Genomic DNA, 15,964 nt, shown 5'->3' with positions numbered 1-15,964 from the left:
CCAGTTTCCACTTTCTCATCATTGTGATGCATTACTTAGATACATATATGGACATGGAGGGTGTTTTATGGGTGTGTGGCCGGTGCTCTGGTGTGGTTTGCTCCTTGTTTCCTTTCAAAAATCCATCGTCCTTATTGTTCCTCCTTTTGTGTGTACGTTACTCTCTTGTAACGTCTGTAATCGTTGACACATCTATGGCCTAATTGTGTTGAAAGTACTGTAAAACTCTCACTTAAGCTAAACTAAAAAACAGAGGATGTGGGGCTTGGTGTAACAAGGAGCTAGGAGATACTGAATAAAAGAGTATTATAGAGATGGTAAGGAAGAGCTGTGTAAAACTGCCTGTCTTTTGATAGTTTATTAAAGGGAAATGGGCCTTTTAAAAATCTGATAATAGTAGAAATATACAATGAACACACTAGATATTTTCCCCCCAAAAGAATGTTATTGGTTCATTTTTGTGACAATTTCACAGACATATCAAGTGTTTATTGTCCTTGTTTTGGTTTCCTCCAGAAATCAGCTATGATGGACAGTGTACATCGGGGTCTCCAGGGTCTGAGAACCAATGTGCTGGAGATCTTTTATGTGATGTCAACTCCAGGTGCAAGTGTTCTAACACGGAGTACTACACTGGCAACCACATGTGTGGCACAAGTAAGTAGGATACGGTGGGGGAGATGGGGGGAGGGGGGGGGGGAGGCTACACCTGGAGGCTATCTCGCTTATTACTGGACCATATTTTACCACATTTCACACATATAACAAGCATAGTAAGGAGGGGGGGGGGGCTAGCTCAAAACCTGAGTAACGGGATTCTGTTGAATGTTGAGAAAGATTTGGAGGCAGAGCAGAAGTAGAAGAAAACAAAAGAAGAGCCTTTGGAAGGCTGGGGAGGTGTTATTTAAGTCATAATATGACTTGGTGGAAAAAAGATGGAGGAAGGGGAAATGTGAGATATCAGTAGAAGACTAGGTGACTAGTTCAGTTGAAAACCTCAAAAAGTGGTGAAATCTGTATGTGTTCAATTTCAACAAGGAAAAAAAATCATAAAGGAGAGATGAACAAGAGTCCTTTTGAGACAAGCGGAGGATAAAAAGTGAGTAGGTGTGAACAAAGCAAGTTTTGATATTATGGTCAATTTTCCCTTTTTCTTCATTGTTTAGCGTGACTTACACACGTGTCCGCAATGATATTGAGGATGTGTTTTTAGGTGGCACAAGGAGTGAAGAGATCTTTAATAAAAGAAAATTGAAGAGAGGACAAGGAAAAATGGTGAAAGTTGTTTGTTTTTTTTAGTTTGGATAAGTGGGAGGGGTATATGGTGGGGAAACCCATACTGACATATAAAAGAATTAACACAATAAATATTATATCCTCAAAAGAATGTGATTGGTCAATCTTTGTGTCAGGTCAACAGAACTGTCAAGTATGTTTATTGTCCCTCTTTTGTTTTCCTCCAGAAATCGGCTATGATGGACAGTGTCCATCTGTGTCAGATAACCCATGTGATGGACAGCTTCGTTGTTTAAACTCCAAGTGCAAGTGTTTGAGCACGGACTACCATACTGGCAATAACCAGTGTGCCCGAAGTAAGTAGGACGGAGAGAGAGGAAGTTGTCCTTTAACATGTGTGAGGAAGTTGTTGACAGTTTGTTTACATCATTATCATTGAATGTACAAACTGCTGTTAGAAACCTTTTGTATGTTACTGTGTTGTTTGTTCTAGTTTTATTTCCCATTTGGTTGGTTCATTTTGTCTGTCCGTGGTCCGTTGGGACTTGATGAAGGCGGCGATGTTGTAATTGATGTTCGGCATTCATGACACTTTTCCTTACACAGGTATATAACATACATTGCTGACTTGCAGGTTCTGAACTTGATGTACTGATATCTATTCTTTCTGTTGTGATCTGTTCTTTTTTCTGATCGTAGTGACCTAGTTCAGCCTGCTAGGGGATTTTAAAAATAGTACAACTAGGTCAAAGGTTCATAATTAATATTGGATTTTGCTGACTCATCAGCACAGTTTAAATAAAGCTCCAGTTTTCAGACATATACCCAAATCTTTTAAGCAACAGCCACACTCTACCTTTGAAAGGACTCGTAGTTCTGTGTCTTAGGTATGTCACCCACCTGAAGAAGGAAATCTTTGCTGTCACTTGTCAATGTCCAGTAGGTCTGACTGCTGCTGGATAGTCATGGAGAGGTGGGTGAGTCTTGGTGCGTGGAAACAGTCACGGACAAAGTCTTAATTGTTTTTACTTTTGATGCTCTGTGGAAGTGTTCACTTTTCCCACAGTCTACGTAATGAGTCCCAAGTCGTGCACAACCCAGCAAATACAATAAACAGGAAGAAAATACCGCTGTTTGTGTGTGTTTTCAGAAACAGTAATTGATCTTGTTTTTAAAGATTTCCGATGAAAAGCTGATGGCCTAAAGGGAATGGGAGAAGTTACGAAGTTTCGATTTAAAAACATCAAAGAACGGAGAGGATAGAGCCTCTGTTTTCTTTACTTATTAAAACCCCCCAAAGTGTATCGTATTCCCTGAACACTTTTACGCTGGTGTATGATACAGATGGCCCTAGTCAAAGTAGGTATCATCACGTGCTTAGACAGAGATGTTTGGAAAGTCTTTTTCGTATTTGTTCTGTCTGGTTAGATCCCTTCAGAGAGTTTGGCAGCCATCTTCTCGCTAAACTTTCTTGTAAGAGCTGGCGACCCGCACCTCCTTCAGTCACCAACCTCTTAACTTTTAAGCAGGGGAGATGAATATTTTTTTTAATCAAAAGAAAGGCAAATGAACAGTCTTTAAGATTATACCTGTAGCTTCCTATTCTCAAAAGTCGAGGAGCGCCTGATATCATGGGGTCATGACACAAATAAATAATCCTACAGGACGTCAATTTTAACCAAGAGAAAGGATGAAAAAAGTCCCTGTGAGACAGGTAGAGGTCAAAATGTGAGTAGATGTGAGTAAAACTGGTTTTGATGTTTTGGCAAGTTTCCACTTTCTCATCATTGTGATGCATTACTTAGATACATATATGGACATGGAGGGTGTTTTATGGGTGTATGGCCGGTGCTCTGGTGTGGTTTGCTCCTTGTTTCCATTCAAAAATCCATCGTCCTTATTGTTCCTCCTTTTGTGTGTACGTTACTCTCTTGTAACGTCTGTAATCGTTGACACATCTATGGCCTAATTGTGTTGAAAGTACTGTAAAACTCTCACTAAAGCTAAACTAAAAAACAGAGGATGTGGGGCTTGGTGTAACAAGGAGCTAGGGTTACTGAATAAAAGAGTATTATAGAGAAGATAGGGAAGAGTTCAGTTAGTAACTTCCATACACGTCTCCCTTCTCGCCAATATCTGATATTGGTAGGAAGGGAAAATCATTCTGAGTTGTTGCTAAAATGTTTTTAGAAATCTATTTTCGTCCGCACATCTGACCTGGTTTCACTTACTTCTCCGTGCAACCCAAGTTCAAGGTACTATTATTTGCTGATGTAATCACCCCTGTCTCTTAAATTCATCGATGCTGCCACTATCAGAAACATCTTACTCAATCTAGCTCATCATCTGATGAATCTAGTGCCATATCAGCTGCTGCAAATGCATCTATGAAAGGAGCTGGGGGCTTTTGTTTATTCTCACCAGTGCTACATTCCATCACTTTATGCTCATTCACTGTTTCTCAGTCAAGAATAAAATACTTTTCTATTATGCTCGATCTAATTTGGAATATAACGTCCGCTATATACATCTTCCTGCTTGCAAAGTTGGATGCAAAGTGGATGAACTACTGTATTTGCATAGGATAGGACCGCTGTAAAATAAAAATTATAGAAAATGAGTTCGCTGATACAAAATAAGACATGCTGTAAATTGACACCCCCATTGTGGCTTCCATTGTAAAGAGCAAAGAGCCTCTAGAACTCACTATGTTAACATTGCTCACACCAAATTAAAATATAGCATTACAAAAAAGAAACATCAAATCTACAGAACAGACAGAAAAATACAACACCCACACACCCACACGTACAGTAATTGAAAATTTAAACACTGGAGTTAGTTGGACTGTCCATGTAGTTACAATAAGCCTGGCTGTTTGTGAATGGTGACTGTAACCAATTTTGTCTAGTGTGTGTGTAATCATTCTATTCTTATCTACTCTATTTTTTATTATGTCCCCCACGCAACACCATTTCACCCTGCCCCAGAAATCAACTATGGAGGTGGCTGTACCGTTGCTTACAGTTGTAATGGAAATCTTATGTGTTTGACCTCTGGTGGAGAAAAGAAGTGTCGGTGTCCAGCTAGCCAGTACTATTTTGGAGGCAATCAGTGTAGGAACAGTAAGTATGACTATCTAAGATTTCATTACATGTAAGAACAGTAAGTATGACTATCTAAGATTTCATTACATGTAGGAACAGTACGTATGACTGTCTAAGATTTCATTACATGTAGGAACAGTAAGTATGACTATCTAAGATTTCATTACATGTAAAAACAGTAAGTATGACTATCTAAGACTTCATTACATGTAAGAACAGTAAGTATGACTATCTAAGATTTCATTACATGTAGGAACAGTAAGTATGACTATCTAAGATTTCATTACATGTAAGAACAGTAAGTATGACTATCTAAGATTTCATTACATGTAAGAACAGTAAGTATGACTATCTAAGATTTCATTACATGTAGGAACAGTAAGTATGACTATATAAGATTTCATTACATGTAGGAACAGTAAGTATGACTATATAAGATTTCATTACATGTAGGAACAGTAAGTATGACTATTTAAGATTTCATTACATGTAGGAACAGTAAGTATGACTGTCTAAGATTTCATTACATGTAAGAACAGTAAATATGACTGTCTAAGATTTCATTACATTTAGGAACAGTAAGTATGACTACGATTCTATTACATGTAGTGGTGTTTGTGTTGTATATGTCATCTTCTGTTCCGGGAAAGTAATGTTAGCTTTCAGAGAGATTTGGACGGACCTGATTAACTTCCATGCCACGTAGTTCTACATCAGGTTTCAATTACTTTTGAGGACATCTGCTAGATAAGCCAAGGTGTGTCAGCTTTGGAGGTCAACAGGACTTTCTTGCCCTACCCCTCCTCTCACCCCCCCCCCCCCCCCCCCCAACTCCCGGTGATGTTGCTAAGGCTGAGTAAATCTCCCACATATTTGTCTTGAGACGAGCATTTTCATTACCTGCATTACCTGTCCCGAGCAACAACGTCATTGCACACCAGACAGGTCCATAAGTGCTCAGTTCCCCCAGCACCAAAGCCCGCAATGTATGTATACTGATTGTTCCGGTGGCTGTCTGATTATGGCGACGTCTTTCCTTTCCAGATAATCGTTACTTTCTTCCTTCCGACCGTTTTGATTAGCCACCGAGAGGTGGGTGAGTCTTATTGCGTGCTTACAGTCAGGGACAAAGTCTTACTTGTTGTTTTTTTTACTTTTGATGCTCTGTGGAAGTGTTCACTTTTCCCACAGTCTACGCAATGAGTCCCAAGTGGTGCACGACCCAGCCAATACAACAAACAGGAAGAACATGCTACTGTTAGTGCGTGTTTTCAGAAACAATAAATGTTCTTGCTTTTAAAGATTTCCAACGAAAAGCCGAAGGCCTAAAGAGACATGGAGAAGTCTCAAAGAGCTGATTTAAACACATCAAAGAACGGAGAGGATAGAGCTTGTGTTTTCTTTACTTATTAAAACCCCACAAAGTGTATCGTATTCCCTGAACACTTGTACGCTGGTGTGTGATACAGATGGCCCTAGTCAAAGTTGGTATCATCACGTGCTTAGACCGAGATGTCTGGAAAGTCTTTTTGGTTTTTGTTCTGTCTGGTTAGACCCGTTCAGAGATAAACAGTTTGGAAGCCATCTTCTCGTTAAACTTTCTTGTAAGAGCTGGCGACCCGCACCTCCTTCAGTCACAAACCTTTTGACTTTTAAGAAGTGGAGATGAGTATTTTTTAAATCAAAAGAAAGGCAAATGAACAGGCTTTAAGATTATACCTCTAGCTTCCTATTCTCAAAAGCTGAGGAGCGCCTGATATCATGGGGTCATGACACAAATAGTTAAACGTACAGGAGGTCTATTCTAATCAAGAGAAAGGATGAAAAAGTCCTTGTGAGACAGGTAGAGGTCAAACGGTGAGTAGGTGTGAGTAAAGCTGGTTTTGATGTTTTGCCCAGTTTCCACTTTCTCATCATTGTGATGCATTACTTAGATACATATATGGACATGGAGGGTGTTTTATGGGTGTGTGGCCGGTGCTCTGGTGTGGTTTGCTCCTTGTTTCCTTTCAAACATCCATCGTCCTTGTGTACGTTACTCTCTTGTAACGTCTGTAATCGTTGACACATCTATGGCCTAATTGTGTTGCAAGTCCTGTAAAACTCTCACTTAGGCTAAACTAAAAAACGGAGGATGTGGGGCTTGGTGTAACAAGGAGCTAGGAGATACTGAATAAAAGAGTATTATAGAGATGGTAAGGAAGAGCTGTGTAAAACTGCCTGTCTTTTGATAGTTTATTAAAGGGGAAGGGGTCTTTTTAAATTCTGATACTGGTAGAAATATACAATGAACACACTAGACATTTTTCCCCAAAAGAATGTTATTGGTTCATCTTTGTGACAAATTCACAGACATGTCAAGTGTTTATTGTCCCTGTTTTGGTTTCCTCCAGAAATCAGCTATGATGGACAGTGTACATCGGGGTCCCCAGGGTCTGAGAACCAATGTGCTGGAGATCTTTCTTGTGTCAACTCCAGGTGCAAGTGTTCTAACACGGAGTACTACACTGGCAACCACATGTGTGCCACAAGTAAGTAGGATACGGTGTGGGAGATGGGGGGAGGGGGGGCCTAGCTCAAAACCTGAGTAACGGGATTCTGTTGAATGTTGAGAAAGATTTGGAGGCAGAGCAGAAGTAGAAGAAAACAAAAGAAGAGACTTTGGAAGGTGGGGGAGGTGTTATTTAAGTCATAATATGACTTGGTGGAAAAAAGATGGAGGAAGGGGAAATGTGAGATATCAGTAGAAGACTAGGTGGACCTCAAAAAGTGGTGAAATCTGTATGTGTTCAATTTCAACAAAGAAAAAAAAATCATAAAGGAGAGATGAACATGAGTCCTTTTGAGACAAGCGGAGGATAAAAAGTGAGTAGGTGTGAACAAAGCAAGTTTTGATATTATGGTCAATTTTCCCTTTTTCTTCATTGTTTAGCGTGACTTACACACGTGTCCGCAGAGATATTGAGGATGTGTTTTTAGGTGGCACAAGGAGTGAAGAGATCTTTAGTAAAAGAAAATTGAAGAGAGGACAAGGTAAAATGTGAAAGTTGTTTGTTTTTTATAGTTTGGATAAGTGGGAGGGGTATATGGTGGGGAAACCCATACTGACATATAAAAGAATTAACACAATAAATATTATATCCTCAAAAGAATGTGATTGGTCAATCTTTGTGTCAGATTAACAGAACTGTCAAGTATGTTTATTGTCCCTCTTTTGTTTTCCTCCAGAAATCGGCTATGATGGACAGTGTCCATCTGTGTCAGATAACCCATGTGATGGACAGCTTCGTTGTTTAAACTCCAAGTGCAAGTGTTTGAGCACGGACTACCATACTGGCAATAACCAGTGTGCCCGAAGTAAGTAGGACGGAGAGAGAGGAAGTTGTCCTTTAACATGTGTGAGGAAGTTGTTGACAGTTTGTTTACATCATTATCATTGAATGTACAAACTGCTGTTAGAAACTTTTTGTATGTTACTGTGATGTTTGTTCTAGTTTTATTTCCCATTTGGTTGGTTCATTTTGTCTCTCCGTGGTCCGTTGGGACTTGATGAAGGCGGCGATGTTGTAAGAAATGTTCGGCATTCATGACACTTTTCTTTACACAGGTACGTGAAATACATTGCTGACTTGCAGGTTCTGAACTTGATGTACTGATATCTATTCTTTCTGTTGTGATCTGTTCTTTTTTCTGATCGTAGTGACCTAGTTCAGCCTGCTAGGGGATTTTTAAAAATAGTACAACTAGGTCAAAGGTTCATATAATTAATATTGGATTTTGCTGACTCATCGACACAGTTTAAATTATGCTCCAGTGCTACACGTACCCAAAACGTCTAAGCAATAGCCACTCTCTACCTTTGAAAGGACTCGTAGTTCTGTGTCTTAAGTCTGTCACCCACCTGTAGAAGGAAATCTTTGCTGTCATTTGTCAATGTCCACTAGGTCTGACCGTTGCTGGATACCACGGAGAGTTGGGTGAGTCTTGGTGCGTGCTTACAGTCGGGGACAAAGAATTAAATGTTGTTTTTACTTTTGATGCTCTGTGGAAGGGTTCACCTTTCCCACAGTCTACGTAATGAGTTCCATGTTGTGCACAACCCAGCCAATACAATAAACATGAAGAACATGCTACTGTTGGAGCGTGTTTTCAGAAACAATAAATGTTCTTGATCTTGCTTTTAAAGATTTCCAACGAAAAGCTGAGGGCCTAAAGAGAAAGGGAGAGGTCTCGGAGAACTGATTTAAACACATCAAAGAACGGAGAGGATAGAGCTTCTGTTTTCTTTACTTATTAAAACCCCACAAAGTGTATCGTATTCCCTGAACACCTGTACGCTGGTGTGTGATACAGATGGCCTTCCCCCCCTCCCCCCTAGGGCAGTGCTACAGACTGAAGTGTCTTTAGACCATTCCGTAAGTCAAAGGGGGTATATTAACATGTTGTTAAGCACAGTAGAATTTTAAATTGGCTGATTTATCATTGCCACGCTTATATACTTTGCCAGAACAACATAGGGGGAACTGCTGCTTTTTCTTTCCTCATCCTTACGATCGTCATTTTCCTCTACTTCTTTTGTATGTTTGTCACTCTCTTGTAAACTGCTATTTCCAAAGTGCCTTGAATGTCGAAGCAGACTTTGTGCTGTTAAGGCTAAAGAGGTGAGCGAGTAAGCCTGATTTCCCGTTTGGTGTGTGATAAAAATGGCCTTAGTCCGGGTCGCTGTAGTCACGTGGTGAGACTGAGGTGTTTTGAAAGTCTTCATGTCTTTTCTTCTGTCTGGTGAGATCCCTTCAGCGATTAGCGTGAAGTTGAAGGTCCTGCCTCTAAGATAGCCTTATCGTGTTTTATGAGGAGTTTGTTCTGTGCCACACAGCTAGGTAGGACAAAACCGCTCACAGGTTTTCATCATAGAAAGAAGGCGTGGGACGAGAATTGAGACTCAGAGAGTGATGTAGGCTGGAAACACTTTAAGGAATGATATAGGACGAGAAATGAGACTCAAAAAGTCGTTAAAGTTGGGAATACTTAAAGGAATGAAACTGGATGAGACAGGCTGGGAGGAATGTTGTTTCGGTTGGTTTTAAATCTGAAGACTGAGCCTGACATCAGTGTTGAGGATTCTCTGTAAGAACAATTCATCATCTTTTTAGAGTATAACAGTTCCATGTCTCTGCCAGTTTCGAAGCGTTTTTCTATTGTGTCTATCCTCGCTGGTTGTGGGGACGACAAGAGATGTTCGATCTTGATGTGACAATCTTTTCTGTATCCTTAACACTTTGCCTTAGTAAAAACCCTTGCCATCAAATGCAAAGGCATTGTGGGGAAAATCCAAAGAAAGTGGATGGTATACATCGCCGAACGGCGAGATGTGACGGCACAGTGTTAAAAAAGTGATGGGATGCTGGTATAATGAAATCATTGCTTTGTGAGAATGTATGTAGAAAATATTTATGATGAGATTTCTGTGAAATCAGTGTTTTGTTTGTGTCCTTGTTGTTGTATCCGGTTGTTTTTTCTCCTTGTCTTCTTTAGAACTGGCTCACGGAGTAGACTGTGCTGGCCTCACAGATCCTTGTCGATCTGGACTAGCGTGTGTTGCAAACAAGAACTCTGTTAAAAAATGTCTGTGTGGTCCTATAAGTAGATCGTACTGGGATGGACTTTCCTGTAAAAGTGGTAAGTACTAAGGGAACATTTTGTATGTTGGAACGTGTAAATGTAGATGGCTGGCTCCAGCTTGTTTACAGTGAGTCTAAGCTGCCATCCTCCCTTCCCAGACCCCCCCGTCTTTCGCAAATCACTGGAAGCAAATTCTTTCTCTGAAAACAATACTTCTGTGTTACCCTTGACCCTGGCTTGTGGTTTGTCAGACAAGACTAATCCTGTAAGCAAAGTCCTTGAGATAAAGCAAATGTTTTCTGTGCATGTCAAGATTGACTGACAGCTGTTTACGTCACATGCTCTTGGAAATGTCCATAAATACCGTGCATGGTGTATAAATGCTTCTTATCACATTCAGGACTTTGTAACTCTTGTTGACTTGTACGCAGCTGGTGTGTGTGTGTGTGTGTGTGTATGTGTGTGTGTGTGTGTGTGTGTGTGTGTGTGTGTGTGTGTGTGTGTGTGTGTATGTGTGTGTCTAGGCTGTTGGTTCATAAGAACAACGTCAGCTATTTTCACAGACCATATTCCCCGTCTGGCTTTGAGTGTGTTGTTTATTTTCAAAATGTAAGTCCCTCGCTGGCTGGGTGGCTTTACTTTCAGGTGTGAAGAAAGGGAAAATCCTGTACAAAAAATACAGCGGAGATGGCCACTGTGATGTCCTGTGCAATGGGTCTTGATCTATCTATATGTATATTGTTGTGTTGAGTTATACTGATAAAAAACGTGTACTTTTACTTTCTCTATAAAAGGTCTGAAACAAAAAGTTTACAGTTGCAAAAAGAGGAGAGAAGTGTGGGATCATTTTCTGTCAAAGGAAAATTGAATACATGTAAATCACAGGAAAAGTTTTTGTTTGTTAGTGGATTGCTTGTTGAGTTTGCCGGAAAATAGCATAGTTTACCAGAGTTTGTTTCAAGTGAACTCTTCTGTATTTCATATTTTCAAGCTAGAACTATTAGATATTGCACCTCAGACATATGTAATTATATGAATCACTTTTTTCCTTCTGTTTTCCCTACAGTTGGCGATATCACAGTGCTGGCAAGGGTGAACTCAAGGAGCACATCCCGGATAGACTTCAGTTGGACTGTAACCCCCCAAGGATTTGTAAATAACTACCAGGTGGTCACTAATTCTGACCCGCAGACTTGCTCACAAGGACAAGGGCAGTACAAAAAGGATGATGTGTCTGGGACAGCTCTCAGAGTTTCAAGTACAGGGCTCAGACCTGGGGTGAAATATTTGTCCACTCTGGCCCTGGTACTGACCGCGACAAATGACTACCCACAGAGATCAAAAGGATTCAATTTACCTGAAGTCTGGACAAGTAAGTTATTGTTGAGTTTTCTTCTTGAAATAGTGAAGAGTTCTTTGTAATCAAATAGAAAGTATTACTCGATACACAGGAGAAAATGATCCTTGACTTAAAGTAGTCCCAATCTGGGAAAAGGGAATAATGAATGCAACTCAATATGAAACTGTTAAAGAAAGATGAGCTAAACATTTGGATTTGGACTTGTTTTCTTGAATAATTAATTCATGGTGGATGGTTTGTTGCTCTTCTGGTGTGGTTTGCTCCTTCTTTGTATTAAGCATGTAGTCTCCTTATATTTCCGTCTTCTTTTCTCTGTATGCTGTTCTCCAGTAACACCTCTAATCTTCAGTACTTATATGGCATATTTGTTATGCAAGTGCCGTAAAAAGTTTTCTATAACTAACCGATTAATGTAATGTGCTTCTCATTCTTTTTTGTTTTGTGTTCCGCTGGACACAATATAGCTTAATTCCAAGACATTTTGATTAGTCCCTTTTCAGGACAATGAACGGAGAAAAATTTCAAATTCTTGTAACCCCCAGAGCAGTGCTACTGATTGAAGTGTCTTTAGGCCATTCCCAAAGGGGGGATAATAACGGGCTGCCTTGATAGTAGAAGCACATTAAATTTTTGTGCTGTTGAGGCTAGAGAGGTAAGCAGAGTAAGCCTGATTCCCTGTTTGGACTTCTTTGTTGACATTCACCCCTTGGCGCTCATATGACCTTATGCAGTTGCGAGCGCCGTAAAACCTTACTAAGTGGGTGGTTGGCGGGTGCTCTGGTGTGGTTTGCTTCTTCTTTCCTATCAAACGCCTATTGTCTTTATCTCCCCTCCTTCTTTTTTGTGTTTGTTACTCTCTTGTAACACCTTTAGTCTTTGGCTCTTATATGACCTTATTGTGTTGCAAGTGCCGTAAAACACTTATTTAAACTAAAAACCTTACTGATATTAAAATACACAACATGATAACAGAGAAGGATTGGGACACGGGGGGGGGGGGGGGGGGTGCGCTGAACATACCTGGCATGGAGTAAAACTGCTTGGACCGTACTTTCAAGAAAACCCGAAGAAGAAAAAGGAACATACTTCATATTGTTGCTCTATTGCCATCATTTAAGGCGTTGTCAAAGATGTTTGGGGCAGTGCTGCCTAGTCTTAGATTTCTGAAGCATTTTTCAATGTCTAGTTTACAGTACATTAAAATGCAGATGTCGTTAGTTCCCCAGACCATCAATGATTTATTTATAGAGGCACCAGCCATCCATGTCCAGGTGCTGTTTTTCGTTAGTTCCCCTTGATGTAAAAGAAATACACATTTTATGGATCTCAAATTCAATTTCTTTGAGTGGACTTCCACTGCACTTAGCTTCAGATGTTTGTGATATTTCATTGAGGAAAAAAAACCATTGCAAGATTGTAATACAAAAAAGAAAAAGAATCGCATTTGTATGGCACAAATTCCTGCTCAATAGCTAGCTCTAAGCTCTTTACAATCTTTCTAGGGAGTCCCGATGTCATTTTAAAACAATGTCAACTTCCAGTTGGTTGTAGAGTGCTTCATGTATACATGTGGACATCTGGGCTGTGTTAGTTGTGACAGTACTTTTAATGTATTCATGTGGTAGTTGGGGAAGTACTTTATGTATTCATGTGGTAGTAGGGACAGTACTTTATGTATTCATGTGGTAGTAGGGACAGTACTTTATGTATACATGTGGACATCTGGGCTGTGGTAGTTGGGACAGTACTTTATGTATACATGTGGACATCTGGGCTGTGGTAGTTGGGACAGTACTTTATGTATACATGTTTACATCTGGGCTGTGGTAGTTGGGACAGAGAGATTTTTATGTGGGTACCAAGCACTAGTATTCCATGGTGTCCAAAACACGTCAAGTCTCAGTGCTCTCTGGTAAACACAACTCTCATGGGGAAGATATTGGTGAGGATAAAGTTGGGGGAAATGAAGACTGAGAAAAGTTGTCTTAACACCCCTTGATGATTTTCTAGTCTGTCGTGTTTTGAACAGAAGTCAGAAATGTTCACAATGCTGTTGCTGTAGTATGTCGTGTGTGACACAGGTAACATTTTGTTCTGTGGTACGTGTAAATGGCAGTCGTGTTGTCTTGACACCTCGTGACGTGTCTGTTTCCAGAGCCTGCCCAGCCTGGAGCAGTGATACCTGGAAGTAGTACCCTCTCAGTGCCGCGTACTGTCCTCACGTTTGGACCTTCGGGTGGCTGTGTCGCTAGTTATTTGGTGACAGTGACAGGGCAAGGGTCATTACGTCGAAGCAAGAGAGTGACTACTAACACAGCGGTCTTTGAGAATCTGGTCGCAGATACTTTCTATAGCTATCTCATTACAGCCTACAATGGTGGAAATTATGCCAGTGTCTCAACGACTGGATCTTTTACAACAGCAGCTGCAGGTATGACATGTTGTTTTTGTGTATTTTTGTTATGTTTGTCGAGACACAAAAAAGGCCAAGATTTTCTAGTTTCTGAAACAATCTCGTCTGATGTTACTCCTTGGGGTGGACACTTACTGTCATAGACACCTCCTAATGGAGAATTCTAAAAGATAGGGAAGTGAATTGCCTTTCCGGTAAAACCGTTTGTACTGCTGTGTGTTTGGAACTACCTTACCTTTTCCAGAAAGCTTCAATCACACCCAACTAAAGAGCGAAATGCTCAAGAAAATTATAAAAACCCCAAATATATATGTATATATATATATATGTATATATATATATATATATATATATATATATATATATATATATATATATATATATATATATATATATATATGCATGATATAGAAATATATATTTATATATTCAAGTGAAAAAGTCAGTTTTGAAAGTTATCACCACACGCCATGTGATGGGTTTTCTCAGAGCCACATGCAGATAGAAGATAGAGTGAGTTGAGCTTTGTGCAAAAAATGCTTACATTTTTATTTCATTTAGTAAATCACATTTCTGATAGAGTTGTTAAATGTGTTTTATCTTTGTACTGAAAGACTTCTATTTTCTTCTTTCATCCTTCGTAAATGCACTTGACCACACAACACCCCCCTCCTCCCCTATGTTCTTTGTTTTACTTTTCTCTATTCAAGTGAAATACTGAGATAATATAATCGAAACTACTTTAACGTCCACCTGTATAAGACAATCACCTGTACAAACGGTCACCTGTATAAGACAATCACCTGTACAAACGGCCACATGTATAAGACAATCACCTGTACAAACGGCCACCCGTATAAGACAATCACCTGTACAAACGGTCACCTGTATAAGACAATCACCTGTACAAATGACCACCTGTATAAGACATCCACCTGTACAAACAATCACCTGTATAAGACAACTACCTGTACAAACGGCCACCCGTATAAGACAATCACCTGTACAAACAATCACCCGTATAAGACAATCACCTGTACAAACGACCACCTGTATAAGACAACCACCTGTACAAATGACCACCTGTATAAGACAATCACCTGTACAAACCTCCTCTTTTCCCACCCACCCACAACCCCATTGTTTTTTCGTGTTTTTTGTCAGTACAACGACACATTGTAAAACATCCACCTGTCTCAGACAACCATTTTTCTCCGTACAATGGGTGGCCGTCTTAGACAATCTCCACTGTAATCTTTGTAGCTAGAAGAAGCACAAAAAGAATGTATTCAAAAGCGTATTCACAGCATGCTTTAAGCTGTCTTACCTTTGTCTTGTGCACAGCACCAGGTCGTGTGTATGATTTCCGCCGTTCTTCAGTCACTGCTACTGGCGTTGTGGTGAGCTGGCGAAGGCCGTCACAACCTAAAGGCGATCTAAAAGGATACAAAGTTTGGGTGACAACAGACGGGAAGTGCGTTAAACAATTCCATGTACAATGTCTGGACTGTAGTGTGAGTCTGATGGTTTTGATTCTTACAATACATTACTTTAAGTTTATTTTGTGTGTGTCTGTGTTCGTGTTTATGTAGAGTTTTTCTTTTGAGGCTCATGTTAGAGAAATAATACTCAAACCTTAAGAGTACAACTGTATTTCTTTTAGAATTTTGAAAGTGTGCTCCACTGGGTATCTTTGAATCTCTTCCATAAATTTTAGTTTTTGGGGAGGGGGGAGGGGGGAGGGGATGAGGGGCAGGACTTTAAATGTAATAAATGCTTCGTGTGTTTTTCTGTTGGACTTGAAAACTTTTGCTCAAATATTGATCAAGCATCCATTCGCTCATGTTCTATAGGACGTAGTTGGCGGATGCTCTGGTGCGGTTTGCTCCCTTTTTCCTTTTAGACATCTATTGTCCATATCTCTCATTCCTCCTTTTTGTGTAATTATGTTACTCTCTTGTAACACATCTATTCTTCTGCACTCGTATGACCTTATTGTGTTTGCAAGTGCCGTAAAACTCTAAGGAAAACTACACTATGCCGATGTTCTGTGAGTAGATAGTAAGGTTCTGCTTGTATTGCTATGAGGCTTACTATAGACCACTTTCCCACAACAGCTTTGTCACCAGTGTACTAGCTTGTCTATGTGATTATCTGGCTGGGGAAATCCAACACTTCTGGTGTATAGTATACAATGGAACCTGTTCAAGACGGAATCACAAGGAA

General features: G+C 40.0%; 1 protein-coding gene across 1 annotated transcript in view; it reads left to right on the top strand.

Annotated features, from left to right (window-relative positions):
- Positions 1-15,964, top strand: part of LOC101861639 (phosphatidylinositol phosphatase PTPRQ) — a 78,597-nt gene that overhangs the window by 32,017 nt on the left and 30,616 nt on the right. The window contains exons 7-15 of the mRNA XM_035973852.1: positions 517-657; positions 1,464-1,592; positions 4,227-4,361; positions 6,737-6,874; positions 7,572-7,700; positions 9,879-10,022; positions 11,032-11,337; positions 13,481-13,756; positions 15,083-15,252. Of these exons, the coding sequence (XP_035829745.1) occupies positions 517-657; positions 1,464-1,592; positions 4,227-4,361; positions 6,737-6,874; positions 7,572-7,700; positions 9,879-10,022; positions 11,032-11,337; positions 13,481-13,756; positions 15,083-15,252 (1,568 nt within the window). The remainder of the gene's footprint in view (positions 1-516; positions 658-1,463; positions 1,593-4,226; positions 4,362-6,736; positions 6,875-7,571; positions 7,701-9,878; positions 10,023-11,031; positions 11,338-13,480; positions 13,757-15,082; positions 15,253-15,964) is intronic.

This window comes from Aplysia californica, unplaced genomic scaffold (assembly GCF_000002075.1).
Source record: "Aplysia californica isolate F4 #8 unplaced genomic scaffold, AplCal3.0 scaffold00034, whole genome shotgun sequence".
Classification (NCBI taxonomy): Eukaryota; Metazoa; Mollusca; class Gastropoda; order Aplysiida; family Aplysiidae; genus Aplysia; species Aplysia californica.
Note: the sequence above shows the minus strand (reverse complement) of the source record. Positions and strands in the feature narration are given on the sequence as shown.